The sequence below is a fragment of the Halichoeres trimaculatus genome, unplaced genomic scaffold (genome assembly GCF_033239565.1).
Source record: "Halichoeres trimaculatus isolate MK-OKI-2021-1 unplaced genomic scaffold, fHalTri1.1 fHalTri1_scaffold_22, whole genome shotgun sequence".
Classification (NCBI taxonomy): domain Eukaryota; kingdom Metazoa; phylum Chordata; class Actinopteri; order Labriformes; family Labridae; genus Halichoeres; species Halichoeres trimaculatus.
In genome coordinates this window covers 10,410,847-10,438,843 of record NW_027437200.1, presented here as the reverse complement: position 1 = coordinate 10,438,843, position 27,997 = coordinate 10,410,847, and the positions used below count along the sequence as shown (strand labels likewise).

The following is a 27,997-nucleotide window of genomic DNA, read 5'->3' as shown; positions in this document are numbered from 1 at the left end:
ACTGAAAAGGCATCAAAACATTCCCTTTAACCTGGTAAACATGTCAGAGTTACATTCTCAGAGGTTAACTGAGCTGCAGGCAGACTCTCCACAGCTTTGTGCTCAAACATAAGATTATTTCTGCATCTCAGAATAAAAATGTACAAAAATCATGGGAATGCATCGCCTCTGATACACGGCTGATCATTGTCTTTTTTTTCTACAGTTCATGCAGGAAATCTCCCTTTGGATGAGAAACACTCACAGATGAAGAGCTAACATGGAGCTATCTACAGATCTGAACATTATCAGATCAATAAATAATAAATAAAGTGTCTAACAGCACAGTCCAAAAAGAAACGTTTGGCATCTCATCACCACTTTAGTGTATTTACAGTGCACAAACTGATACCAGCTGTAAAAAAGGTGTCTGAGGGGGATCAGCCTCGTAGAAAACATGGGGGACAGGTCTGGACCTCCATGCAAAAGGTCAGAAACTACAAAAGTCTGGACCTGAAAGCAGCAACATACCAGCAGAGGAGAAAACTTTATACAGAAAAACATTATCCACAGAGTGTTTGACACACTTTGGATTCTTTAGACAGGCTGATTACGGGGCTTCATGTGCAGTTTATGGTAAACATCAGCTGCGTCAGTGCTGCACCGTTCAGTCTCACACTTTAACTCTCACAGTTTACTTTAGAGCCTGTCTGAAGAAAGGGTTTTAGTCTGGTATGAAAATGTGCTTTCAGAGTGTTTCTATGGTTTAAATTAAAGCCTGTGAGACACTGAAATCAAAACACCTTTAGCTGTTGAGGATTAAATGTACAAATAGAAAGAGCTATTAAAATATTCAATCTGAAAAGTAAGATCATCCACATGTTTATCAAAATGTTGGGTCAAAGAAGCTGTAATCCCTTTAGATATTTGAAACATGATCCAAAAAGTGAGGCAGCGTCCTGCTGATGTTTTTAAACCCACAGTACAGCCCTGGTAAGAAATGAGGTAAAGCTGCTTTCAGGCTGAAAGTTAATGTACAGAACAGTCTGTTTAGATTTTTAACAAACTGATCAATAAATAAGTTATAAATAAAAATAAAGTGAAGGAGTTGTTTCCTGGTCTGTGGTCTTCAGATGAGTCCTGTTGACGTCTCCTCTGATCTTCAGTCTCTGTGTGCTTCTGGAAACATATTCAGACAGGTTCAACATATTAAAGTCTTTCACTGAAAACAACAAACTAAGATATGCATCACAGGTATGGACATTATTTTTCTACTCATGTGTCAGGATGTTAATCATTAGAAATTAAAAAAATAAATAAAGTTGCCCATCACAGATTGTTTCCTTTACACTGTCCTCTCCTCCCAACAAGGCTCAAAATAAAAAGAACAAACAACAACTTTAATAATAATAATAATAATAATAATTATTATTATTATTATTTTATAACATCTTTATGAAAGCCTAAATGAGCCCAGCATGTCTCTGTGGCCATCTGATTTAGAGGAAGGTATGTGTATAAACATCTTTGGACCGTGTTTTAACAGAGCACAGGAACTGAGAGGTGAGTAATAATGCAGGAGGAAAAATTACAAAATATTCAATAATTTCTCAGTATTTGTCAGAAAAAAAGCATGTTAGCTGCATATCTGCTTTGTATCACATTAGCTGTGTGTCAGCTGCAAGCGCTCAGTGCGCGTTTGCTGTGTGCTGTCTGTGTTTTACTTCATCTAAAACAATCTAAACTAATCTAATCCAAAACTTTGCTCTTTTTGCATTCTGTAGTTTTAGATTAAAACCTTTAAACTATTTCAATAAGAGTTGTTTTGGTGTTTTGTGGCTTTTTTTCTGTGTTTGCTTTTTCAAATTTAATGGAAGGGGAAAAATAAGACTCAATAACAATCTGAGCATTTCAGGGACAGCAGACATTTTTTGGAGTCACACTTTGTTTTTTGTTTTTTTTGTTTTTTTTGTTTTTTTTTTTGGGGGGGGGGGGGGGGGGGGGGGGGTGACTTTAAGCTGTAACAGCCCGTTTTTCTGTTGCAAGCTGAAGAAATTCATTCATTCATTCATTTTCTTATCCTGTTCAGGGTCGTGGGTGGCTGGAGCCTATCCCAGCTATCATTGAGTGCGCACACACTTATACCTAGGGACAATTAAGAGTGACCTATTAACCTGATGAGCATGTTTTTTGTTTTTGGACTGTGGAAGGAAGCCAGAGAACCCACGCATGCACTGGGAGAACATGCAATCCCACACAGAAAGGCCCACAGGCCAAGCTGGGAATTGAACCGGTGACCTTCTTGCTGTGAGGCTGCAGTGCTAACTGTTGCACCCCAGTGCAGCCTGCTGACGTAATGGACCAATCAATTAGAAATGCTTGTGTCTGGAAGTTGTTTAAACCCATAAAAACTTCTGATGTAGCTTTACACTTGTAGCTGTCCCGGTGGACTCGTACCTGTCATGGCCTCACTGTTCCTCTGCAGCTGGCTGGTGAAGAAGCGCTCTCTCTGTGACACCTGTTCATCCCAGGCCTCCAGGATCCTCTGGTGCTCTGCAGGGTCCAGGTTCAGGGTGTCGGGGTGGGCCTCATCGATGTGGGCCCTCACCCCCTCCAGACTGTGGGAGTACTGCTGCTCTCCACACACCATGCACACCAGCAGCTGGTTCAGAGGGTCAAAGTCCATCAGGTAACGGCTCCTCCACATGGCGTCTGAGACTGGACCGTCCTCTCCGTTCAGGTTCTCGTAGTCCAGGAACAGGAGGTCTGACTCATCTGAGACAGATGAAAAAGAGACAGATAAATAATGTTTCCTCTGTGACATGCATTTGATAAAAAACAGCTGAGGCCTCACCTTCGATTGGCGCGGTGTAGTTTGGGAACTCAAAGGATGAAGGGTCAGCGTCTGGGGGATGACTTTAGAGAAACACAAACATTTATTATCTGTTTACATCCAGCAGGAAGAAACAAACAGTCACTGTGTCTGAAAAACAATGGTTTCTCACCTCATCAGATGTTCAGACTCCTTAGGGTTCACCCACTGATCAGAGTCCTGCAGAGAGGAGTCAGAGAGGAAAACTGCTGAAGACTGGGACTCTTCCTTGTTTTTAAGCATCTTTCTATTCACAACGCCTCCATTTATAGTTTGTTTTTGTTCAGTTTTCAGGCATTTTATGATTATTTGTGATTGCTGGTGGAAAGAACTGTTGTCATGCTGTGTCTCCGTTGTCATCCATGTGGTTGTTTTATTTCACTGTGTGGACTTTTTCGTCTCCTTGCAGCTGTAAAAAAAACTCTTTCTGCTTCTTTTGTGTTTCATAGTTGTCATATCGTCGTTGTGGGTGGTCTGTTGTTATTTTTAATCTCTTTGTCCTCTGTTTGACATTGTGTTGTCCTGTTTTTTTTGTGAGTTCTAGTATTAAAATCTTTTTGCAGTCATTTTTCTTTACTGTAGTAGTCTTTATGATTGTTTTCTTCAGGGGTGAATGATGTGTAATGTACAAACAGAAGTTAAACCCTCTGAGCTCTTTTCTGTGGATTAATTTGATGTGATATGATCAGTTTGTCTCTGGTGTTTTCCATGTTAGTGAATGGACCAATCAGAATTAAGCATTTTAAACATCCAGGAGACAAGTTAGAAGCAGGGCAACAAATATTTTCATCATTTTGCTCTTTTATCAGCATTTGAGGGGAATATTAAGGTAAAGTAATTAAAGGATAAGTACTTAGTAGAGAAATCTATCCCACAGCGCCCTCTGTTGGTGAGTCTTGAGGTCGACTTTCTCATGCTCAGGTGTGAGGAATCTGTGTGTTTATCTTTTGATGGTTTGGTGTGTTCTCTGTTTTTATCTTAATTACCTGTGTGTGCAGTTCCTGTGCGGGTAGGATCGGCCTCCAGGTGTTGGAGGACCTCCTTGGTGCAGCTCCTCTCTCCCTGATGGCCTTCCTCGCTCTCTGCTCTTTCTTTTTGACCCTCCAGTACTCCCTCTTCCTCCTCAGGAAGTCCTCCTCAGACTCTCCGGGGATGGGCTTAGGGGGGACCATGGTGCTGAGTGGGGCCAGCTTTGGGGGGCTGGGGGTGATGTGTGTGGGGGTCTGGATGGGGGCACAGGGGACTCTAATGAGGCTGAGGGTTGGGGTCTGAGTAGGGGGTTCAATGGGGTGCAAGTTGATGCTGGCGAGCGGGTTCTCAGGCGGTTTCAGGGTCTGGAGGGAGGGTGGTGAGTCTACATCTGTGCCTCTTAAAACCCAGCTTCCTGATCCTGATGGTTTCTGACTCTCTGAGGCTCTGGTTGAGTCTGATCCAGTCTCTGAGGGCCGGATGTGTTTGTGTTCTGGACCAGGGATTCTGTTGACGGGTGGTTTGACCTGCAGCGTGTCAGGAGAGCGCTCAGGGTGGCTCGCTGCAGGGCTGACCACCAGGACTGTGGGGATACTAGTCACTGCGGTCAGAGAGGCTCCAGAGGATCTGAGCTGGGGGGCTGGTTTCAGAGGAGGATTCAGACCTTTAGCAGATTTGATGATGAGACCTGGAGCCTGGAAGAACAAAACAAAGAGATGATTTTAACTTTAAAGATTAAATCAGCAGAGAGAAAAACCTGTCTGGTTCATAACTCTGAGAGGCCCCTGGTCCAAACTCTGCTCCAGACCTCTGCAGGTCCAGTGTCAGGTGTCAGACTGAGGATTGTGGGTGATGATTCAGGTTTCAGCTGGAGAGAGGACAGAGCTGAGTGGAAAGAAATTCTGAAAATGCTCCACAAATTTACCCTCAACAAAGAGGAAAGAGAAGCAGAATAAGGTTTATTAAACTACTGATAATTTAACTCATTTTAAGTTTTTTCATTCCTCATACTCATCGTATTCTTATTACTATTATCATTGTTTTGTTTAATAAATAAAAAAAACGCCAAAGGAACAACAGGAAGTTTAAAGGAAAATAATGACTGTGCAAAACTGTGGTTAGAAAAGAGGGAGGAGACAGAGGAGAAGGAACAAAACAGGGCTGTAGGAAGACTAAAAAACAATCTACATCTATTTAAAAATGAAGCTGCTGAGGGGATAAAGCTAAACCTGGAGGGTAATGAGTGGCAGCTCTTGATAAAAGTAAACAGGTCATGAAGATAATGCAAAGTACATGTGTCTGAGGGATAAGGAGGATGTTCAGAGATGAAAGAGCAGTTACAGGTTCAGAGGATCCATCAGCCTAAAGGAAAGCTGTGATTTATTATTATTTATATTTCATGTTTCAATGTTTGTTTCCTTCATGATGCATTTCTATTAATGCACTCTGAATTGCGTTCCAGAGTTCCAAAAAAGGATGTCAGTTTAGCCGCTTAGTACAAGCACCCGCGCCGTTACAGAAACCAAACTCCATGTCTCAGCAGGTCGCTGGTTCAACCCCCTGACTGTGACCCTCTGCTGCATGTCTCCACTCCCCACAGCTCTCAGTGTTAAGTCTGATAAGAATATGATGGTGCTAATCATGAGTCATTACAGCGCTGCAGTTCAGCTGCAGGAGCGTTTTCCTGCTGCATCATGATGTGAAATAACAACACCTCTTTGCACATTTCAATTTAATAAAACCCAGCTCGGCCAAATGGTTTAGTCACATGCTCATATAGCGAGCAGCCAGGCCCAAGGCATCACCGTTCATCACTGAAGCAGTTTGAGTTTGAGCCAAGGATACAGATGCAATCACATCACAAGTGCTTACTCTGATAGGAGAGAATCACACTCCTAAACATTGCTACATAATCAAAATGGCTTTTTCTTGGTTAAATTAGATTTAAAATCCAAACTCCATGACGTACTAAGTTACTCCAAAAGTTTAAAACTTTGGTCATATGACAGCGCTTTTCATGACTAATATCAAACCTAAGTATTTATTTTAAGCCTGTGTTTTCTGCCTCAACCATACAGATGTGTTTGATCTGATCTGATGGTGATTTTTGTTTTGTAGTCTGCTATCAACACTTTACCCTCTTTCCCACATTCCTCCCCGCGTCACCTGGTAGTTCCTCTGGGGAAGCTGACAGCTCGGTTCCCCCGCCTTCCCCGTCTGCCGCGCCTTCACCCGGGCCCTCTGCTGCCTCTTCATCATCTTCCAGTACTCCCTCTTCCTCTGCAGGCTGCTTAGACCTCCTCCGTGCTCCGACCCAGCACTGCGACCCCTCTGTGCTGAAGGCCCATTGATGCTCTGGACCTGTGTCAGACACGGTTTCTGCTCTGGTTCTGGCTCATCTAAGGGGAGGTGATGCAGCTTTGGCGGCTCAGGTGAACAGACTTCTTTTTTGAAGCAGGGTGAGGACGGGTTGTCGAAGGTGTCCGTGGAGGGGTTTAAGATGAAGTTTGAAAGAGTCTGGGATGAGTTCTCGTTGGTGGAGTTAGGAGCAGGATCTGGAGGAGGCGTGTCACTGGTGTGAGGTGAGTTTTTCAGGTGAGGGCTGGAGGAGCTGGCCTGTGCAGACGTGTCAGAGTCTGGCTGCCAGCTTTTTATCTCCAGAGTGAGATCAGCGGCGAGAGGAGACACCTCATCCTTCTCAAAGAAGAGCTGCATCAGGTTAGGCTTCACCTCCGGCTCTGCAGTCTCCTCCTCTATCTTCACGTTGGCCTGCGTGGTTTTACTCTCCGTCACTGAGCTGAGGGACTCCTCCAGGAGCTTCTTCATGGAGGCCACAGCCAGCAGAGTGGTAGCCTGGCTGTCTGCACTCAGAGCGGGGTCAGGATCCTGCTGAGGGGCTGGAGGGGGGGACGGGGAGGATGGGGGTTTGATATCTGGGTGGCAGATGGCTTCCTCTGGTTGGGGATTTAGGTCAGCTGCTGCCTCCTGTTTGATCCCACAGGCGTCAGGCTCTCTGGTCTGAGTGTTTTCTGGGGTTTTAGTGATGCCCCTGTTTGGTGGTACTGGGTTCGCTTGTCTCTGGATCTTCCTCCTCTGAATGGCTCTGGCCTGCAAGAGTCCCTGCTTCAGCCGGGCCGCCCTCGCCGCTCTCTGCTCTCTCTTCTTGATCCTCCAGTACTCCCTCTTCTTGGCCATCCTCTCCTCCTCTGTCAGCCCTGGATCCAGACAGGAAAGAGGAGCCACGCTGCTGGAAACAGCCATTTTCATGACACAACCTCCAAGAGCTGCAGGAGATCCTCCTACAGAGGCACCTTTCAAGGTCTGAGGATGAGTGAGTTTGAGCTGACCGACAGTCCGGATCGATGAGGGGAGGTTTGTGCTTTCTGTTCTGGGTCTGATTGAAATCAGTCTTTTTGTTTTGTTGAGTCCAGCGACAGGAACACAAACTTTCACCTGAGGTGGATTCACTCGAACAGGAGCAGAGAGTCTGAGTTTGGTGTCTGTCTGATTCTGAGGCTGTAACACCGGACAGCTTTTGGAAACCGCTGTGGGTTCTTCTTCCTGTTTGAGTGCTCCTGCCACGCTGTGATTGGCTGGGATGTTGATGGTCACTGTGCCATCCTCTTTGATGAACCCTCCGATGGTTCCCGGGTCGTGGTTTAGGGTGCTTCCTGCTCCCTGGGCTCTGGCCCTCCTCATCTCCTCCAGGATCTTCTGATAACGTTTGACTCGTCTCAGGAGGAGGTCTCTCTCCTTCAGACGAGCTTTCGTCTCCATCGACAGCTTCGCTCGCTGCTCACGCTTTTTAACCCTCCAGTACTCTCTTCGTTTGGCGATGATCTGCTCGGGTGTGTCGTTGGGGTCGATTCTGGGGATGTTCCTGGAGCTGATGAACGAGGAGAGCATTGGAGATTTACACCTCATGTTCCTCTGGATCATGAAGGTCTTCTGGGCTTCGATGAACCTTTGTCTGGGGGTTTTACATCGTGTGGGTCCTCGGGACATGTTGGAAAGATTAACGTAGGTTTGATTCTTTCTTTGTGAGTCCCCAGGCTTCCTCACAGGTGAGATGGTGTTCCCAGCTGGATGAAGGACTCTGACTTGATCTGTTTGCAGGTTAACTGGAGCTGAACTCGCCTCCCTGCCCTGTGGTTTGTTACTCTCCTTCCTGCCAGATGTGAGTGAAGAATTGACCCAGTTGTGACTCTGCTTCTGGCCAATTCTCCTCGCACACGTCCAGCTCTGAACATGCTGAAGGACGGTTCCTTCCACCGGTCCTGGTTTTTGTGCTGTATCTCTCTGCATCATCCCTTCTGAGCCCTGAATCTTCTCTCTGGCTTTAGCGATCCGAGCAGCCACCTTTGCTCTCTGCTCTCTCTTCTTGATCCTCCAGAGCTCTCTGCGCTTGGCCGCTCTCTCCTCCTCTGACTCAGTGGAGGTAAGACGGGGATCACTGACACCTTTAGTCCTCGTTGAGAAGGCCAAGGCACGCTTCGTTCCTCTTTGAGGCGTGGAGTTTGCCATTTTACCCTCAGCTGATCGAGGAGTCGCAAAAGTCTGACCGCTGGTCACCTTTGTGGGCGTGGGTTTGGGCTGAATGTGGGATTCAACTTGTGCCTTGGGTTCTGTTTTGGGGAGGAGCGCTCCCTGCATAGACACACATGGCTGAGGTGTTTTCATGGAGCTGCCGTTGGTTATTCTGCTCACTCTGGCTGGAGGCACTGAGGATGGGGTGATCATGTGGGGGCCGCTGGCTGTGGGAGAGGTAACGGCTTTAGGCAGCGACCCAGCAGCCCCCACTGTTGAGCGTTTCACCGTGCTCGTGTAGCGCCCTGACACTCGTGCTGAGATGGAAAATGAAGCTGGGACCTGAGGTGAGACCTTATTAAGCTCCACAGTCTGGAGCCACCTCTCTTTGTGGCCCTCGGCAGCTCTATCTGAGCTGTCCTCACCGGGGTTCCCACCGTTGGATGTCTCATCCTGACTCTGAGCAGCGGAGCAGTCGGGGTGGATGATCTTCTCTCCTCTGCTCTGATGCTTCCCTCTCCGCTCAGACAGTCGAGCCCTCTGCTCCCGTTTCTTGGTCCTCCAGTATTCCCTCTTCTGGGCGAGCGTTGCGTCATCGAACTCGGAGGCGGGGCGGTAGCGGTGAGACGATGATCCACCTTTACCTTTTGCAGTTGGCATGCTATCGCCAGCTTGGACAGCCCATCAGTTCTCATCCAACAGTTTGTCTCCCTCCTTTCTTCTCATCCCTCTCAATCCTGAATCTCTGCTCCTGTTGGCTCACATGGCGTCCTCCTGCTCGGTGCCAAAGCTGTCATAGTTTTAGCTCAGCTGAGCCGCTGCCAGATCTGTCAGACATCACATCATTCAGCAGGGGTCCTGAGAAACAAACAGAGAACATCTTAGTGAGGAGAGAAACACAGTGAACATGATCACAGCTCCCAGATAACTTCCCATGATCCTCTCTGTGAAGGAAATACAAACCTTATGATGAAAACATGTTCTGACCTCTGTGAGCTTCAAACAAACCTGAAGTCACCTGTCTCAGGTACATGTATGTAATCGTTTTAAACAGCTGTTTAATCTGCAATATTAATTCTACTTCAACAACATTGTTCTTTGGTTTTTAATATTTTATTTTACTCGTTTTAATTTCTTAGGAAAATTTTCAATCCATTACATTTTTATTTTCCAGGTTTCAACCTCTGCATTTTGACCTTATCCCCCAGAAAGCTAACTGCATTTGCAATTTAAACATTTTTTCCTTTTTAAATAAAATTTTCTCCATTTTTAATTTTTATTAATTTATTAGACATTAAAATTTAAAACATTTCTGTTAACCATCTTCCCTCCATGTGTTATTGTCAACTTTACTCTCTACTTTACTTGTCTAGATAAAAATCTTCATACCAGTTTTTCTGTGTCTATCTTGAAACATTTCATTTTTTAAAAAATATTGATGGCTTGTGCGAAATGTATTCTTTATTTACTGATTTTTCAAAGTCAGTGACTGTATTTCAACATTTTTCAAATATTTACACAATTTGACCAAATATATTTCTCAGCACATCTACACTGTTATTTATTCTTTATCAGTTAATTTTATCAGTTTACTTCAACAGGTTCAGGTTTAACATTCATCTCCCAATTTTTTTACTTTGCTTATTTCAACATTTTGACAGCTCATCATTTTTCCTTTATCCTCAACAGCTGTTTTGTTTTTGTCTTAATGCAGCATTTTTTTAATTGAATTTTTAACTTATTTGTGATTATACAAATTCAGTTGATTTGCACAAATCTGTACCTAAGTTTTGAAACTCTGAAATTTACTTATAATTAGGGACATTTAAAGTTTAATCCTGACCTTTCAACGTTATGTGTGACATTGCAACATTGCTGATTAGACTTCCACTAAAATCTTAGCTTTTGGGCCTCAATTGCTTTCTTTTTCTAACTTTCACATCTTTACTGTACTTCCTGACTTTTAATGACTACTTCACGTTTGGACATCATTCTTCACCATATTATTTTTGCTGTGAGTCTTCTTCCTCTCATCTGTTTGCCTGCTATGATTAATCTGCCATATGTGTCACATTTAATCACATATATGTCTATATTAGCATCAAACGTCTCATTGTGTAATATCAGTTAACATTTTGCCCAGTTAATTTGTGCGTTTGTTGCCTTTCATGGGGTTTTCCCTCTGATTTTCCTTTATTAGCACAGAAAACATCACGACTGAAGCCACTTAAGCACATGTTAGCATTTTCAGGGACGCTGTTTCACTGGTTTAAATGAAGACAATAAACGCTCAAAAGCGCTCATTCCCCTCTGTCAGAAGAGTCACAGCACACTGTGAACACACCTGAGACATCACACACTGATACAGAGATTAAAATACAGCATCAGAGGGTTTAAATGTGACAGATTAGTCCATGTTTGGTGCTGAGAGCACGTCGTGTTTGTGCGTTACAAAGCTCCAGGAAGCAGGAAGGAAGCAGGCTGACACTGTCCCTTTAAACCTGTCCCTTTCTATCACACATTATATCTGTCGAGAGCCATTTTTATCCTTTATTCCGTCCGTTTGGCTCCAAACGCTGCACAGAGAGCCTGCTGAGGCTGGTCTACCGGAACACGGTGTGAAAGGAGAGGAAAATCGAGCAGATGGATCAGAAAAAGCTGTGTCTCTGCGCTGCACAATGGACAAGATCTCCTGCTCCTGTCCACACGGACGCGCGCCTGTCTGAGTCCCACAACCCGCTAAAACCCGCAAAATAACCCCGCAAAGCAGCCTGCTGAGAGACATGCGGAAGAAAAACATGCAAAGCCGTTACCTTCCAGTCAGAGCTAACTTTCCGGGACAGTTTGTGTGAACGTTTAGGACAGCTTTCTGCCAGGACACTGCAGATACTTTCCGCCTGCTGCCGAGCTCTGAGGCTGCCTTGACAACGCTGAAAAGTACCAGGATGTGGGACCTGGATGCTCAGTGTGTATGTGTATGTGTGTGTGTGCATATGACTGTGTGTGTGTGGGCACTCAGAGACAGTGTACAGTAAATCGACCCCCCTCATTATCTTTAGACCCATTATAAGAAATCTGCATCTGAGAATAATTAAAACCACAAGTCCAATGCAGACAGATCCACCATCCACCAATCAGCTGAGGCTTTTCTAACAGCTCTCATGAACATCATGGGAGTTTGCATTAATGTTAAGTCTGACACAGCCGTGCAAAGGTCTATAGATCTATTGGTTTTTTAACACATGACCTCATTTAAAACAGACTTTAGTTATGAAGTAGAGCAGATAACAGCAACGATTTTTGAAGAGCTAATGAGGTGAGATCAATGTAAGGAGGTCAAAAGCTGCTAAAACAAAACAGATATTTTGCACTGAACCCCATATATCCAGATTTTTTCATTTTCACCAATTCTTGCATTTAATTTGAATTATTTCAGGGCATAAATGGAAATTAATTAATAATTTCACACAGCTCTAATAATTTAAAAAAGAATACATGGCAAAACTTGGTATGCAAAACTTTAAATTAGGCTATATTTTATCAACTTAATCCAAAATAACAGCTTCCATTTTATTTGCCACATTTTTACACTTTTTCCTATAAATTTTTAGGTACCAAACTTTACCTTACCTCAACTCAAGAGTGTGATACAGTTTTAAAGTGTGGTATTGTTAAGAGTAAGAATATAACGGTAATTGACATAACTAGCTACAATAATCCTGACGTCTGGGAAAGTAGGTTAAGTCAGCTGTAATACAACCTTTTAAATAATTTTAAAAAAAAGTAATGTTAATTTTACGTGTGTGAAAATGATTAATATTTTCATTTACTTGGTATATTTTCAAAGAAAATGTGTTTTAGTAAGAGTTACGGACAGGTGTTACCTTGTTTTAAGCCATGAAAAAGGTTCCAGTCATGTTTTAGGGTCAGATATCGGCCGATGGATTACATCACTGCCACCTAGCGGTAGGAGGTTTGAACACACTAAACAGAACGGTGCCACAAATCAATGTTTACGTTTTATTTGTGTCAAATAAAATGAAATATTTCGAGTTTTTAAGATTAAAAAACAATAATCTTAGATGAAATTCTATTTTTCTCACTTAATCATGGGTCAGACTTGTAAAATAAAACAGCCCCAGTCTAAATTCAGGAATAAAAGGAAGGATGGACATGGACACTCTGCAGCTTGTGCTGTCTCTACTGCACTTCTAACTTTAACAACTGTATTTTTTAAATTATTATTATTATTTATTTCTTTTGGTTGGAGTTTTTTATTTTAAGTTATAAAACTTTTTTTTTTTTTTATTAACTCAGAGTTGCTGTATTATACAGCCATGGTTATTAGTAGTGTGAATCTTTTAGATATTTCATGTTTTTCTTTTAACATTACTACACATTTATTATTTTTATTTTGCACTCAGAGATGCTGTGATGTGTGACGGTCTTCTGTGATGAATCATATTTGTTCTTGTGGATCTTTTATGAGCAGAGACTGAATTTAAAGATTATGATGAACAGTTGGATCAGTGCTGTGCAGATTTAATCCCGGCTCTGCTACAAACACCAGCACAATCATGGTTTTAAACACGATGTTAACGAGATAAAAAAGACTCCTCACAGCGGAACTCTGTGGTCTGGATGTGTTGGGGCCCATATTTGGACCCGCCTTGCGTTTTTAACCGCTGCGTTGCTGGAGTGTGAGCCTCCATCATCACATGATCCCTGAACAACAGTATTAGGACCAGCAGCTTATCAGTATTAACGCGCTGACCCCCCACCCCCACCCCGCCCCCCGGTGCGCGTGCATTGTTGACGCTGCTACTGTCTCTTTAAATTTACCCAGGAGCCCCTTAAGGAGCCCCAGGGGCCCCTAGTCCGGCTCCCCACCCTGAAGACAAGCAGGAGCCTTAAAATACACGAGAGGAGGCCTGCGATGATCCGCACTGAGCAGCACGGAGCAGCGGGCTCTCTGCGCCGCCGGACTGCGTGATTTTTGCGGGATTCTATGAAAAGTTAACTTGGCTCCCGTGCGGGGCGCGTGGGGGACATCGGAGAGCACGGGCTCGCCTGGCAGATGCGTGTCTCACGGAGCCGTGCGGTGTGAGGGGGACATGTCCCGCTCCAGCGTTGCGGTACCGTGAAGGAAGCAGGAACCGCAGCGGCCATTAGCGCAGCAGCAGGGCCCGTGATGGAGGAGGGAGGACCGGGCGGAGCGGAGCCCGGGGAGCTCCGGTGTGCGGAGCAGGCGGAGGTGCTCTCATTAATAATAAGCGGGGAGGAGGAAGCGACGCAGGCGGACAGTGAAGCGGGAGGTAAAGAGGAGAGCTGCGGGATGATTCTGTCTGTTTGTTTGACACCGCGCGGTCAGTGTGCGGCGCTGTCACAGACACGCCATTGTCAGGCCGCCCGTTAATCCGTGTCAGGGACAATACCGGAGCAGCATGGCCCCTCCGTCTGTGGCTCCTATAAACAAAGGCTCAACAGCACGCAGGCAGGCAGGCAGGCAGGCAGAGGGTCCCAGCGACGCCCCCTAGTGGACGGACACAGACATGAATAAACAACTCAAAATAACGACCAATATCATATATGGGAATTTTTTTTAAAAAGGAAGAAAAATATAAGCATTGATCAATTTTGATAGTTCATTAGATATATTTTGATATTTTATTCTTTTTCTCGATATTCTACTTGAAACCATATTTCTTTATTATACTTGTAATTATTTCATGTTTCTTGGTTGAAATAACAATTTTCTTTTAAAACCAGACCTTATTAGTTATATACATGCATACTTAAATGAAAGAAAAGTACACTGATAAAAATTATGTTCAAATGAATAGAAAATGTTGAAGATGAGTAAACATTTGAAAATTATTTTCTACTTCTTTCTTGAAGTGTTAAATCATTGATAGCCTTTGTTTTGGTTGTTTCAAGACCTGAATCAAGATGGATTTTAAAATTGTGAGTTCTGTTACCCCTCACACAGACTGGATTGAAATGACTAAACAAATGTTGAATTCAGGAGGACTTTGGTCTAACTCTGAGACTCATCAGAGAAGAAGCAGGATGTCATATTTAACGCCTCTCTTCTCTCTCTTCAGATGGCGATGGTCTGGCTAATGGTCACATGGAAGAGGACCCAGGTATGGTCACTCCCTCCAGGTTACCAGGTACCACCTACTGGAGCATCACAGAGGTTCAAGACCATCCACTGCTCCTCTCCCCAGCGCCAGGCCCATCAAGTCGCAAAGCTCCAGTCCAGAAGGCCTCACGCCCAGGCCTGAGCCGCATCCCCGGTCGAGACCACCGCCGGTACTACCACGAGTACTGGAGGAGCGAGTACCTGATGGACTTCGACCCCCAGAGACACGGGATGATCTGCATGGTGTGTGGCAGCTCGCTCGCCACCTTGAAGCTGTCCACCATCAAACGACACATCAGACAGAAGCATCCGGACTCCCTGCTGTGGAGCGACGCAGATAAGGAGGTGATCCGCTCAGGCTGGGAAAGCCACCTGAGTCTGGGCGGGGGTCAAAGGTCATTCAGCGCTGCAGAGGGACCCTCGGCTCAGGAAGAGGAGGAGCAGCTGGAGACAGAGCAGCACGCTGCAGGTGGGCTGTGTGTGTGTGTGTGTGTGTGTGTGTGTGTGTGTGTGTGTGTGTGTGTGTGTGTGTGTGTGTGTGTGTGTGTGTGTGTGTGAAGACTATTTAAATTTGGAGAGTCAGAGTCTGTTGTCATGTCACTTCACCTGCGCTCAGCTCTCACAGGTGAAGTAAAGCTCTGTCAGTGAACACTGAGGTATTTCTATCAGCTGTGACCTTCTCCATCCTCATCACATCCCTTCACACTGTTATACTGTATAAATGACTTTATTTAAATGTCAACATTTCTGTCCAGCACCCATTATAACTTCTATTGCTGATATTCTAAACCTACTATTTTGCACATGCTCATCGAAAAAAAAGATATGGATTTAAGTATATTGGTGTAGAAGTCACGGCGCTCACAGATTAACTCCTCTCCTGAAAGGTGGAAGAGAGAATGATTATTTAGTGGGGTCACAATAAAAATGGATTCTTAAATCCAAGTGTGAAAGAATCTGTCTTTTTCGATCCCTCAAAGAATAATATGTTATGTCTTTTATATTAAATATTCCCAAAATTATTCCAAAGAAGTGTTTAAGTATCACCCTTTCATCAGGTCTGCTCCCTGCTGCAAGCACGTTTTCACCGTGTTTACTGTGCATGTACTTACACGTGCTGAAATCATCCTTCGGTGAACAAGTTTATGGAAAAGAAGGTGGAACTTTAAGCTTCCTGTTGATATGGTTGTAATATAAAGTTTGAACACAGAACAGATATTCGTGTAACTATTGATGGGATTATCTGTGCAACAACATGCAGAAAAAGCAAAACAAAAACAATACTAAGATCCTGAAAGATCTCAAGCAATAAGGATATTCCAGGACTACAAACCAGACTCATGAACATTGGCTGAAATGTATGCCACTAGAAACTGAATTTTATTACTATTTTGAATTTGAAATCATGATCTGAAATTGAATTTATTTGCTTTAAAATTGTTACTTTATTCAACTCTTGATATTCCTCAATTTCAATTATATAAAATTAAATTTCAGTTCAGTGCAGCCCCATTATGTCATTTACCTCCATGAGGAAGAGTACTTCAGCCCAGATTCTCAAAAATCCTCTTCATGTGTCATGTCAACTCTGAAACAGTCTGTGGCTGTACTTCTTACCAAAGAGGGGTGAGCTAAGACAGCGCCATTTCCATGATGTCTAAAAGCTAGGGACTGAATATTCATGTTTTCTTGAAAGTTAAAGATGTTGTATACGAGAAAAACAAAATGTAAGTCACTGGTCTTCAGCCACAGACTGTAAATGAGTTTTTTCAAATGAGGATTTCTAAGAATCTGTGCAGGGTTACTCTTCTACTTCTCCTCACTGACGTAGATGATGGTTGTGCTGCGCTGAACTGAAAAGGAAATACGTATTTTTGAATTTGAGGAATAAAGAGAGTTGAAATTAAATACAGTTTTAAGTGGAAAAACAGTTTCAGAACATTAAATTCAGTTTTAGATCATGCTTTTTCAAATTCAAATTCAAATTCCTTGGAGAGACCTGTCCTCAAGCAGGGAGTGTTAGCGCTAAAACAATAATAAATCTGACATGGGGATGTTCAGTTCCTCTAAAGGCTCATGGGTCCTGGAGAAAGCTTATGAATTAAAAATTCAGCTTATCCTTGTTAAATTTCTAAGAGTCAAAACTAACACACTCAGAAATATTAAAGGTCCCATATTCTGCTCCTTTTCTGCAGTTTAATATGGATCATTGATGTCTTCATGAAATGGTAGTAACATGTTTTGGTCCAAAAAGCCAATAAATCAAGCACAGCAGCATTGTTTCCAGGCTCTCATAGCCCCTCTGTTCAGAACGCTCTGATTTAGTGGGCGTGACCTTCATATGTAAATGAGCCACCGCTGATACCGCCCTGCTTTTCCATGTCATGGAAAGCGGCGTCACGAACTCCGAGTGGACAATGTTTAGAAAACAGTAAAGCTCGTTTACCGTAACATTACAGGCTAAAACAACGGGCTAACCGCAGCTAAAGTTAGCATCCTGAAGCTAACACAGAGACAGGGGGGACACTGAGGAAAAGCCCTTACATCTGCTCCACAGCACACAGCATTTAAAATACTCACATTTCCAGGGTCTGAGGTTTGTTGGTGGATGGTTGGTAATGCGCCTGGATCCAGGACCAGTCTATTCTCTAGCCCTCTGTTGTTTTACTGAGTGCAGCTGGCACATTTCCCTCATAAATGAACTCTAGCCTCTTAGTCTTGTCTTATTCCGAAGATGATGGAATCCCATCTCGAGTGTGGCTGTTTTTGCCTGTGAACATGCACAAGCTCCAAAGCTTCAAAGCCAAAAACAGCCACACTCCCCTCCCCGCTGCGGGGAGAGGAGTGGGCGGGGAGGGGGTTCGAGGGTATCAGCTCTGGTGGACCAATCAGGTCAGACTTGCTCCTGATTATTCAAAAAATGGGAATTGCTGACGTTGGCAAACCCCGGAAATTCCAAACAGCTCGTTTAAGGTCAGGATTTTACATTCACAAGCACTACTAAGTACAGCTTTTGTCATTAAATATCACATTTTGTGGGCTGGGAGGAAAGACAAAGACCCACAAATTTCACTAAAAGACTTAATAAAGTGATTTATGCATAATATGGGACCTTTAAAGAGACAGTTTAAAGCTCTCAGAGGTAAACTTCTCTGTTTAAATGTGTTAAATCCAGCAGAGCCTCCATACCCAGTGACCCCCCAGGAGCAGCAGCCTCTCAGTCCATCTCCTCGGTCTGAGGAAGGTGAGGCCCCCCCACCTCAGACTGAGGAGGAGGACCAGGACCTTGCGGGGCCCTCGGCTCAGACTCTGGAGCGCTACCTGAATGACTCGCTGCACGCCTGGTTCAGGCAGGAGTTCCTGATGGAGTATGAGGCGGAGGCGGGCCGGCTGCTGTGCATGGTGTGTGGAGGAGAGCTGCCCTCCCTCCACCTGGAACACATCAAGAGCCACGTGCTGGACACACACCCCAACTCCCTGGTCTACAGCTCAGAGGAGAAGCACTGCATCCTGCAGGCCTGGGCCCAGACGCACGGTGAGAGCCCAGCACAAACAAACATGGAGACTAAAAGTAAGAGCACGGGTAGATTATTCTGAACATCCTGACTGTGGAGCTGCAGAATATTTAAAGGTCTCAGTTCCTCTGAGAGCCTGTAGCTGCTGCAGTTGTTGTTTAATCTTTGTCTTCTTGTCATCCTGAAACAGAAGAGTCAGATATTTCAATCAAATCAGAGCCGGACACCAAAGACAGCGTGAGGGCGGAGCTCTTCTCTCAGGAGGTGAAGATGCAGCTTCATGCTGACTCATACCCGGAGGCTGACGGCACTTTAACTCAGGACACATGTCTAATCGGGGAGGATGGGGGCGTGGGAGCTCCTCAGCAGGGACCGCCGCCTCCCCGCCCACCCAGGAAGAGGCGTTTGCGAGGGGGCGACCCCTGGCGGCTCCGCCTCGACTACCTGATGGCGTACGGGCCGGCGGGTCAGGGGACGTTCTGCATGGTGTGTTCTCAGGTTCTCCACGAAACCAAGGTAAGCAGCTTCAGACGCCACATCCAGGAGAACCATCCGGAAACCACCAGCCTGAGCCGGCAGGAGAGGGAGGCCATGGCTGCTGCCTGGACCAAAGATTACTCTGCAGAGGGATCACACGCTCAGGACGGTGAGATGAAGCTTAACGTGGGTCTGAGGGAAGTAAAGAGAGTTTTTAATCTAATGTCTGTTTAATGTCACTGTCTGATCAGAAATCAATCTGGGCGGAGCCAACGCTCTGAGCACCCCCAGAGAGACGGAGGAGGACGCCTCACCTGACGTCAGAACGACAAGTAAGACGATAAAGAAGGAGGAGGGGAGTGTGAGCGGGGGTAGGAGTCGAGTGAGAGACAGCGGCGGTGGGGCCACGCCCTCCCGTCACGGTCATTACCCCGGGAAAGACCAGCGCAGGAACTACCAGGTGCGCTGGAGGATGGAGTACCTGATGGACTACGACAGCCGGAGGCACGGACTCATCTGCATGGTGTGTGGAGCCACGCTGGCCACGCTGAAGGTGAGCACCATCAAGAGACACATCCAGCAGGTGCACCCCCACTCCCTGGACTACAGCCCTGAGGAAAAGCAGCAGGCCCTGCTGAGCTACAACCAGACCGCCCTGCACTTCATTCAACCCGAGGACCTGCTCTCCTCTCAGGAGCATGCACACACCGAGCTGGGCGCCGCCACACAACACTTAGGCACTTAGAAAGGGCTTCAGTCTGTCCGTACTCCTCACACCCCCCGCTCACAAACAGCCCCCCAACTTATGTCTCACAGGGAGTTCATCTTTTGTCAAAAAGGGACTCTTGCTTTTTGCATGTACCCCCCCAGTCCTTTATTTATCTGGCTAAAAAATCTGCTCAAAGCAGTTTATGAACAAAAGCACATTTTAAATATGACACTAAGGTCCAAAATTTCCAAAAATATCAGCATTAAGAATAAAAGTCCAGTCACCATTGGAATCTGTGGTAATGAGTGAAGCTACAGTTTTTGTTCTTTCATTCACCAAATCTTAAGAATAACTCCTACATTTAATTTAGACTGAGCCCAATGAAAAATAAAAATTGGATGGAGATGTCTGAGGTTTGAAGAACAAAGCCGTAACATTACCAGATTAAAGTCAGAATTTTATGAGAAAGAGGAAAAAGGGAAAAATTGATCTCTATTCATTTGAAACACAGGAACAACTTTTTCTCCATTAATAGATCAACACACTGTCAAACCATGCCATGCTGCAACATGACACCTGTGACTGTTTATATCCAGGTAGTAGAGCTTCAGAGCATGATGGCAGCAGAGATACAGCTCCAGCTAGTGGAGAGAGGCTGAACTACAGTTTAGACCCAACATCAGTCCAGTAGTATAAAATAAGAAGCTGTCAAAAGATTATTTATCCAATCATTTATGAAACCTGTAAGACAGTATAACGTCACATGACGCTCCATGTTTGTAATCCTAGTTCTCGTGCAGACTGCAGGATGGTCTGCTGATATTCCTCCACAATAAAACCAGACACATCAAAGAGTGAGAGGACATATTTTACCACATCACCCGTGAAATATTGACACTTTTTGCATAAAATTGGGATTTTTTTTTTAGGAATTCAACAACTTATTTTCCTATTGTGATCTTTGCTTTAAGTTTTACGTCTTATTCTATACAGTTCAAGGATTTTTTTTCCTATATGTGATCCTGTTACTCCGTCATAAATATTTCTGACCCTCCAGGAACAACAAAGGGATGGTTTTAGATACAATAAGAATACAAAATTTATCCTTAGAGATTTTCAAAATTGCAGGACTCTAATCACATTACGCACTTCGCTATTTGGTGAATTAAGTTAAACTTATAGCACCTAAAATTTGACTCTGTATTTCACAGATTGCAGATGAGGAAAAAAAGAGATTAAAATTCAGTCAGACAAAGATTAAACCAGCTTTTATTACAACATCACAGTGTTGTTCAGGGCTAATGTGGCAGGTAGTGGCTAACATGTTTCCAGTTTGATTTAGACTCCTTTTTTTAGTTATCTTGATTTAAATTCCTTCTGGATTCATGCAGAAATCTGTGAATGAAGAAATAATCTCTAGAGGTAAAAGTTGACAAACCTGTCTTCTGACTTGGAGGAAAACTTGTGAGTGAGCTAGCAAGCAAGGCAGCTAGCTTGATAGAGAGTTAGCTGTCTTACGTTAGCTTGTTTTTTTGTAAACAAACACTGCAAGTTTCTTCTCTTAATCCACCAGGTAATCTTCATATTTAAAACACAGTTTGTTTTTTGCACTTTTTTTTTGTTGTTGGTCATAAAAACCTCTGAAGTGTCTGGACTTTTATTCTTTAAGCTCTTCTTTAAGCAGCATCAGGCTCTTGGTTATCATGTGTGTGTGTGTTTACCTGTTAACTCCACGTGAGGGGTGTGTGTCCGGGGCTCGAGTCTTACGCTCTCAGGAAGTTTAGGAACAGAGTAGTAGCTCAGTTAGCTCCAACATGTCTGAAGACAAACAGCACTTTGTCCCCAAAAAAGTCTGAGGTCAGCGCTGACCGGGTTGAGCGTCTGACTGAGGCTGGATGTTAAAGCTGAAGACAATGAATGCAGCGTGCAGTTCATCTCCTCTCTCTGGTTTATTTAAAGACTCATTTACACTTTACTGAGATATGTTATCTCTCCGTCATCCTCCGGCTCTTCTTCTCTCTCACTTCTCACCAAAACTGCACAAAAACTGTAAATATCTGAAAAAATGAATTATTTTTCCTTTGTATAAGCACTTTTATGCACCCTGGTTTCTACAGAACCTGTTTGTATCTCAGTCCAGTTTTTCTACTTTAACACGACAATGTTTTTCTTCTTCTCCTTCTTCTTGGACTTTGAGAGCTTTGCTCCAGTTTTGGTACGGCTTCATTTCCATCCCTGTACAGCGTGTGTTTAAAAAATTAACTCAGAGCGACTCCAGAGAGAAAACTCTGCCATACAATGCTTCTTCACCTGGAAAATGTAACTCAGGGATTCTGTTTACAACGACAACAGTTTCATCAGTGATCTCACAGGTAACGACTGAACACACACCTGTGAGCTGAGAGTGAAGGTAACGCTCTGATATATCAGAGTAACAGGAGTAAACTAAGGATTCAAATCAACTCAGTTACAAATTCAAACAACTTTTCATATTGCAGGAAGTAAAACGATGAAATTGAAATTTTATTTTATTTTTTTCAATTTTTTACATGTTTTTTCTAACTTATATTGCAAAACATCAAAAGATGTCTTATTTAATTTTTTAATTCTATCGTTTGAAGCTGTAATTACAAGAAAAAAAATGTTAATGAAAAAAAAATGTAAAAGTTGAAAAAAAAAAGTTTGTTGCAAATAATTTTGATTGTTAAATTCCAGTTTGTATTTAATAAAACGCACTTATGATAAATTATTTCTATTGTTTTGAAAGCAAAATTCTTACTGTTTCATTTAAAAAAATGTGTTAAATTTTTTAAAAAGTGTAAAATACTAAAAAGTTTTCAAGAAAAAATGTCCCGTAATCAACGAAGTAGAAAAGTCATGATTCAAATGGAAATTAGTTATATTTCTGAGTATTTGTGGGTAACCTGGCTAAAAATGAATTATGTAAGACCAAAAAAAAAGTTTGGAACAAATTTAAAAAGCTCGCAAAGAAACAATACTTAAGTTATTGTAGAAGAATAGTCAATAAAAGTCTCAATATTTGCAGATAAAAGTCTTTTTTTGGTGTAAATAAGTAGTTGATTTGAAATGAAAGTGAAATAATAATGATTACATGACATTTGAAAATAGTCAATCTAAAGAAAGACGTTAATTCTATTTAGAATAAAAATAACAAGATTCTTGGAGACTTTGAGTTTAAAGAGTTGAAAGACTTTGTGTCAGATGTGTAAAATCTGAAAAAAAAATGTAGTTTTCAGTTTGAGAAAAACTCAAAGAACATTATATCAAGAATATCAAGCCAGATAATTTCAGACAAATAACATTAAGAATATGTTTTTTCTCCCGTTTTATTTCCTTAGATTTGGATTCCAGTTCTCCTGTTACTCTGCTGTACTCTGACAGTTAAACTTAAAGGAAAAACAAAAATCCCTGTGACGCTCTGATATGAAAATAAAACTCTGAGAATTACTCATGAGAGACCTGACAGCACTTAATTATTTAAAATGAAGTTAAAGTTGAATGAGTGAGATAAAATGTGTGTGTGTGTGTGTGTGTGTGTGTGTGTGTGTGTGTGTGTGTGTGTGTGTGTGTGTGTGTGTGTGTTCTGTGTTTGCTTCTGAAGAGGTTTTGTGTGTTTTTCTTCAATCTCACCTTTCCTCACCTGAACTTCTGAACGTGTGAGACGTGTTTTTTCTCCTCAGTGATCTTTGAATAAATATACTCGACTCACCAGAGAACAACTCTGACTGCAGCCGCTCTTTACTTTCATACATTAACATGAAACGAGGGTTGAAGGTTGAATGTTCAGATGTCTGTTTTTGATTATGAAGAAAAGCTGAAACAATATGAGTTTGAAGTTTTTTGTTGTTGGAAAAAAGTGATGGTTTGATTTGGTTGGATATTTTGGATGTTGAGAAACTTTACCCATAAAAACAAACTCAGAAAAAATACAAATGAGATATATATATATAAATTTTTAATATCTGTTTTTATCCCAACATTTGGCATCAACAATCCTCTAAGTGTGGGGGAAACACTGATAGTGGATTTTGTTGCTGAGACAAGTGTTGGGAAAGTGCTCATTTCACTCTGAAGCTGCTGACATGTAAAAATTAATTTAGTTATAAAACATTTTTACACAAAATGTGTACCTTTTTCCTTAAAATTAATAATTTCAAAAGATTCTCAGTTTTGGCCCTCACAGCCCTCCATAGCTGTCCTGTTCAAGCAGTTTGAGAGGGATTGTGGTGCTGAAACAAAGAGTCATGGTGTTAAAATATTAATCCAGGTAGAAGCTGCTGACTTTGTAAAACTTCATTTAATATTTACATGCATGAAGTTTTCATCATGTTATGTAACTGAAAACAGACATTAAAGTCTGCATGTGAGCGTCAACACGTTAAGATCTAAAATTAGAAATTTAAACCCTCCTTCCACCCAAACATCAGACACACAGCAGCCTCCACTCAAATCTCCTTATTTCATTTTCATATTTTTAATCCTCCTCCCTCCCACAGTGCACAGATGCATGCTGGGACATATGTTGTTTTTTACAGACCTTTAAAGAACAGATCCAGGAGCCAGGAGGTCCTTTGAGGTGTTTTTATTAATTTCACTTTGACATCAGTACAGAGACCACATACTTTTATTTTTTTCTGTTTTCTGCTTTTTCCTGCAACACTTTTTTCCCCAAAGCTTCAAAAAATGGAACCAAAGTCAAAGCTAATACAAAACAGAGCTGATGTTAGTGAACGACGTCTACAATACCAGAAAGAGTCAAAACAAAACTCACCAGAGACAAAAAAGAAAAGGTCAAAAACACTCCTGTCACACACTCCCAGAGCCGCAAACATGAAAACACAAAGAGGACGAGGAGGAAGGAGAGGAGGAGGAGGAGAAAACATGCCCAGGTTAGTAAACTCTCTAAAGGAAGATGATGATCCTCAGATCTTTTCAGCCTCCTCCACAGCTAACACAGCTAACATCCTGGATTCAGAGTTAGCATTGTGCTAATGCTAACCATCTTTAGTTTGATTTTTAGGGGTCAGACGGAGCGCTCTATCATTAAAGAGTAAAACACGTTTCCTTCAGAGGTATCTGACATGCATTTCTTTCCTCCTGGATTCAGAGAAACAGGATTACATTTTATTTTCCTAAGATTAAACTCAACAAGCTTTAAAGTCACATTTCCACTGCAAGAAGTCTCCGACCAGACCAGGAACCTTTAGGAGTAACATGGTTTGTTTCCACCAGATGGATCCAAAACCATATGACTCAAGAGAATTCCTCACAGATCTGTGTTTCATTAAAATCAAATCCTGTTAAAGTACTTACATCATGTAATGACCAGGAACCATCAATTTTTTTTATTTTTTTTTCAATGTAAAATTAAAAAATAAAGTTCTTGCCTTTTTTTCTCATCAGGGAGGATTGGTTAATCTTCACAAGCTTTTTAAGTGCAGTGGAAACTTTAGAGAAGGGAGCTTAAGGAACCTTCAAATGTAGTTCTTTCTGGACTTTCTGGATCTTGTGGTGGAAATGTGACTAAAACAAAATTCAGACACTTGCTGTAGAATTGCAGATGAAAATGAAACTTTTAAAGCAACAGTTTGCAACGTGTTCACATTCAAATAACTTAACAGGGTGCATAATAAGGTTATCAGGGCTAACAGTAAAAGTTTTGCATATTTTGTGTTTGACGTCAAGGTTTCAGTTTGGATTGCAGACAGTCGAGGAATGTTCCAGAGAAAACATTCAGGCAGATGTCTGAGGAGTTTAAGTTACTGCATTCAGAGCTAATGAAAGGATGATTCTCCATCGTTGGCCGGGGAACATTTACTCCATGCAAACTCAAAGAAACGGACAATAACAAAAACATTTTCATCGTTTCACTTCCTTCTATTAATCCGTCCCTTAAAACAATGTGGAGACGTAGCATCAGCGCTAACATATGACTATGGTTTCTCTTCACCAAGTTCAAAAACACCAATGAAACAATCACAAGTAATAATTATATTAATCCAAAAAGTTAGGGTCAAGAATATGATACAGCCTATTATTATATAAAGGGTGACAGTCTGTTTCCAGCTTACACTATGACATGCGCTTCCAGGCAGTCAAAGAAAAAGAACCAAAGAGACAAACTGAGCGCCAAGATCAGAAACACTCCGAAGAAACGGCCTCCAGGTTCAACAGCTACACTTTATATTCAAAACCACCACCACTCCAGTGTTTCTACAGCTCTGTGACTCCAAATAAATCATCATTTCAGGTCACTGTGGAGAGGAAAAGGTGCCAAACAAAATCACAACCATATTTTAAAATAACACCACAAATTTTATTCAAATTAATCACCTTTTAATTAAAAAGTTTTTATCATTTCTTTCTTTGAACATGGTCGAATTAATATAAAATAAGTTAACATCTACTCTTGAATTTTGCCTGGGGATTTTTTTTTATATTGTGACAACTTTCAATCACTTAACTAAAAAAAAAAACTGTGGTTTATTTTATGCTGTTCTAATGAACGGCCACTAGAGGGCAGTGTAGTAATCCATTTGTCTGGCCCAAAGCTGAAACTCATCAAAATATCAAAATATCTGCAGTCTTACCATTAAAAAAAGTCTTTTGCAGGGCTCCAATTTACCAAATTACACTAAAAACACAAGATAATGTGTGATTCCCGTAAAAAATAATCATTTTTTTTCTTGACACTGCATGTCTAGAAAAGTAAACTAAATGTAGTGCAAGGGACATAAATGGAGAAAAAAACTTTTAAAGGCCTTACACTAAATTTGCTCCTTGTTTTTTAATCTTAGGCCTTGAACTTAAACTGTCAGAGCAAACCTATTCATGTCAATGTTTTACTTTTGCTCTTGAAACACTTTTTATTGGATGCAAAAATGAAACAACTCTTTGGATTCACACTTTTGTTCTTAATTTGCATATTAGATAACTTTTAAACTCAATGCAGGGATCCTTTACTCTTGCATAACTCCACATTTTTCTCAACATGTTTGAATTTATTGTTGCACAATTTAAGAATGTTATTAGATAGAAAATGTGTTTTTTAACTTAAATAGGTGGAAATGAATAAATTGCCGATAGTTTTGATGTTATTCACCATGTTTTCAGAGATTTCTATCAGTTTTCAGGAAGTGGGCAGAGCCAGACTTCGTGTCCAGGGAGGCCAAATTGGGGACTAGCCTTCATAAGAATTTAAACTGAAAAATTAACAAAGTCTATTTATTCCTTCTTTCATCACTCATATCTACTTTGACCTGTAATATCTTGAAGTTTTAATTCATAGGTTTTCAATCCCAGGAACTCAAAAAGAAGACATGGTAGTTGAAGAAACAAAAAGTGATTTACTAAAGGTGGCCAGTGAGATTAAAGATGAAGCTTTTGGTGAATCAAACACTTATGGCACACTTGAGCCTCCGTACTTTGCCCACAGTGACCTGAGAGGGTTTCTCTGGATGTCAGAAATATAAAAACACATGAGAGTGCTCCTCTAACGTCTCCCTCAGGAGGCCTCTGACAGTCTCAAACATAAACTCAGTGAAATGACACTTAACACAACTGTTACAATGCTGTCGTCAAGCTAATAAGGGAGTCCAAGCAGCCGTCCTACGGTGGTTAATATCGATAACGGTAAGAAGAAGAAGAAGAAGTGATGAGAAGAGTCAAAGATTTACACGTGAACGTGAGACCTCAACACTCGGTGGCTTCAACAGGTGCAACAAAAGGAGCGCTGCAAGTCAGAAGGTAAGTGAGGGGCGACTTCTGTTGATATAAAAAGCGAGGCTAACGTGTTCCATACAGCAGAGAGACAGAGAGAGAAAGAGAAAGAAAGAGCCTTAAAGTGTATTTACACAGAAAACTGCTCAAAAAATGCATCTGATCAAAAGAGGGTGAACTAGACCAAATTATCACAGCTGGCTCAGTGTTTCCAATCCTTTTATTTAACCTGCTCACGGTGTAAAAAATTAAAAGTCAGTGCATTGCAGAAACGTACATACAGAGGAAGTGCCTGGAAACAAACTCAACAACAGGCTGAACCCAAAACCAGCGTTTAAACTCACGTCTATCACGTCAAACCACAGCTGCAGAGCGAGAGCACGAGTCGTGTTAACACCCAGAAGGTCGATTTAATTTTCAGGGAAATGTGGTTAAAGTACAGACATTTGCTTTTTCATGCGACCATCACCCGCCTGCTGCTGCTGCTGCTGCACAAAAACCAGGTCATAGATTCAGTCTAGTTCACTCGACCCTGCCTCCATCCCCCTGTGGCTCCACCCACAAGACGGTCGGGGTCCGCTGCGGCGGCGTTACATCACTTCCTCTCTAGCGACGTGCTTCCTGTCTGCACAGGCACAGTTCTTTTAATGCTTTAATGCGAGTTAAGCTGCGCAGTAGTTTTACATTGAATATCGAGTAGCTCAGATTCTACCTAGCAGGGTTCAGTGTAGGAGGGTGCTGATGGTGGATGGAGGAGGGGGAGGAGTTAGACTGAGGGGTGGGGCTTCTGGAGAGGGGGGAGGAGGGGTTTAGGATGGTGATAACGATGAAGATGATGGTGATGTGGAGGTTTCTAACGATGGGAAGGATCATTCAGCTTTGCTGCGTTTCACAGCTCCGGGGAGTTTCTCTTGCAACCTGCAGGAGGAAAAAGAAACACATTAGCAAAATAAAATCTGTTTTTTTTTTATGTTAAGATCAATTAAAGAGGGGTATGGTGGCTCAAGATCTGTACAAGATCCTCACCAGAGGGAAAAGGGTTTGTGGAGTGGAGAGCCTTAAAG

The 27,997-nt window shown here is 42.4% G+C and overlaps 3 protein-coding genes across 8 annotated transcripts in view; 1 reads left to right on the top strand and 2 right to left on the bottom strand.

The window, feature by feature from the left end:
• Nucleotide 1: 1 nt before the first annotated feature.
• Nucleotides 2–11,295, bottom strand: LOC141811369 (uncharacterized). Its single transcript, XM_074699404.1, has 7 exons — nucleotides 11,161–11,295; nucleotides 5,987–9,205; nucleotides 3,838–4,515; nucleotides 2,985–3,031; nucleotides 2,834–2,895; nucleotides 2,437–2,754; nucleotides 2–1,158 (listed from the first exon to the last, which is right to left on the bottom strand). The coding sequence occupies exons 2-7, from the start codon at nucleotides 9,005–9,007 to the stop codon at nucleotides 1,142–1,144; spliced, it is 4,143 nt and encodes a 1,380-aa protein (XP_074555505.1). The 5' UTR covers nucleotides 9,008–9,205; nucleotides 11,161–11,295; the 3' UTR covers nucleotides 2–1,141.
• zfta (zinc finger translocation associated) lies at nucleotides 11,229–22,174 on the top strand. Of its 4 annotated transcripts, none has more exons than XM_074699412.1 (5): nucleotides 11,229–11,316; nucleotides 14,452–14,961; nucleotides 17,668–18,063; nucleotides 18,198–18,653; nucleotides 18,736–22,174. In XM_074699412.1, exons 2-5 carry the CDS (start codon nucleotides 14,478–14,480, stop codon nucleotides 19,227–19,229), a joined length of 1,830 nt encoding a protein of 609 aa, XP_074555513.1. In that variant the 5' UTR covers nucleotides 11,229–11,316; nucleotides 14,452–14,477; the 3' UTR covers nucleotides 19,230–22,174. The 4 variants fall into 4 exon arrangements, with proteins under 4 accessions (XP_074555513.1, XP_074555511.1, XP_074555512.1 ...); XM_074699410.1 differs by lacking the exon at nucleotides 11,229–11,316 and adding an exon at nucleotides 13,181–13,662 and having other exon boundaries at nucleotides 17,671–18,063; XM_074699411.1 differs by lacking the exon at nucleotides 11,229–11,316 and adding an exon at nucleotides 13,182–13,662 and having other exon boundaries at nucleotides 17,668–18,027.
• A 4,159-nt stretch (nucleotides 22,175–26,333) lies between these two features.
• Nucleotides 26,334–27,997, bottom strand: part of rtn3 (reticulon 3) — a 38,162-nt gene continuing 36,498 nt past the window's right edge. For all 3 annotated transcript variants that reach the window (XM_074699175.1, XM_074699176.1, XM_074699177.1), the window contains one exon: nucleotides 26,334–27,851. In XM_074699175.1, coding sequence (XP_074555276.1) covers nucleotides 27,803–27,851 — 49 coding nt within the window. In that variant the 3' untranslated portion in view covers nucleotides 26,334–27,802. The remainder of the gene's footprint in view (nucleotides 27,852–27,997) is intronic.

Bases quoted from the DNA above. Each gene is read 5' to 3' on its own strand.
- zfta (XM_074699409.1), top strand. From the start codon at position 13,539: ATGGAGGAGGGAGGACCGGGCGGAGCGGAGCCCGGGGAGCTCCGGTGT. The intron at 18,064-18,197 runs GTAAGAGCACGG...ATCCTGAAACAG, and splicing joins AACAAACATGGAGACTAAAA to AAGAGTCAGATATTTCAATC. The intron at 18,654-18,735 runs GTGAGATGAAGC...CTGTCTGATCAG, and splicing joins GGGATCACACGCTCAGGACG to AAATCAATCTGGGCGGAGCC.
- LOC141811369 (XM_074699404.1), bottom strand. From the start codon at position 9,007: ATGCCAACTGCAAAAGGTAAAGGTGGATCATCGTCTCACCGCTACCGC. The intron at 2,896-2,984 runs GTGAGAAACCAT...GTTTCTCTAAAG, and splicing joins GAGTCTGAACATCTGATGAG to TCATCCCCCAGACGCTGACC. The intron at 2,755-2,833 runs GTGAGGCCTCAG...CATCTGTCTCAG, and splicing joins CTACACCGCGCCAATCGAAG to ATGAGTCAGACCTCCTGTTC.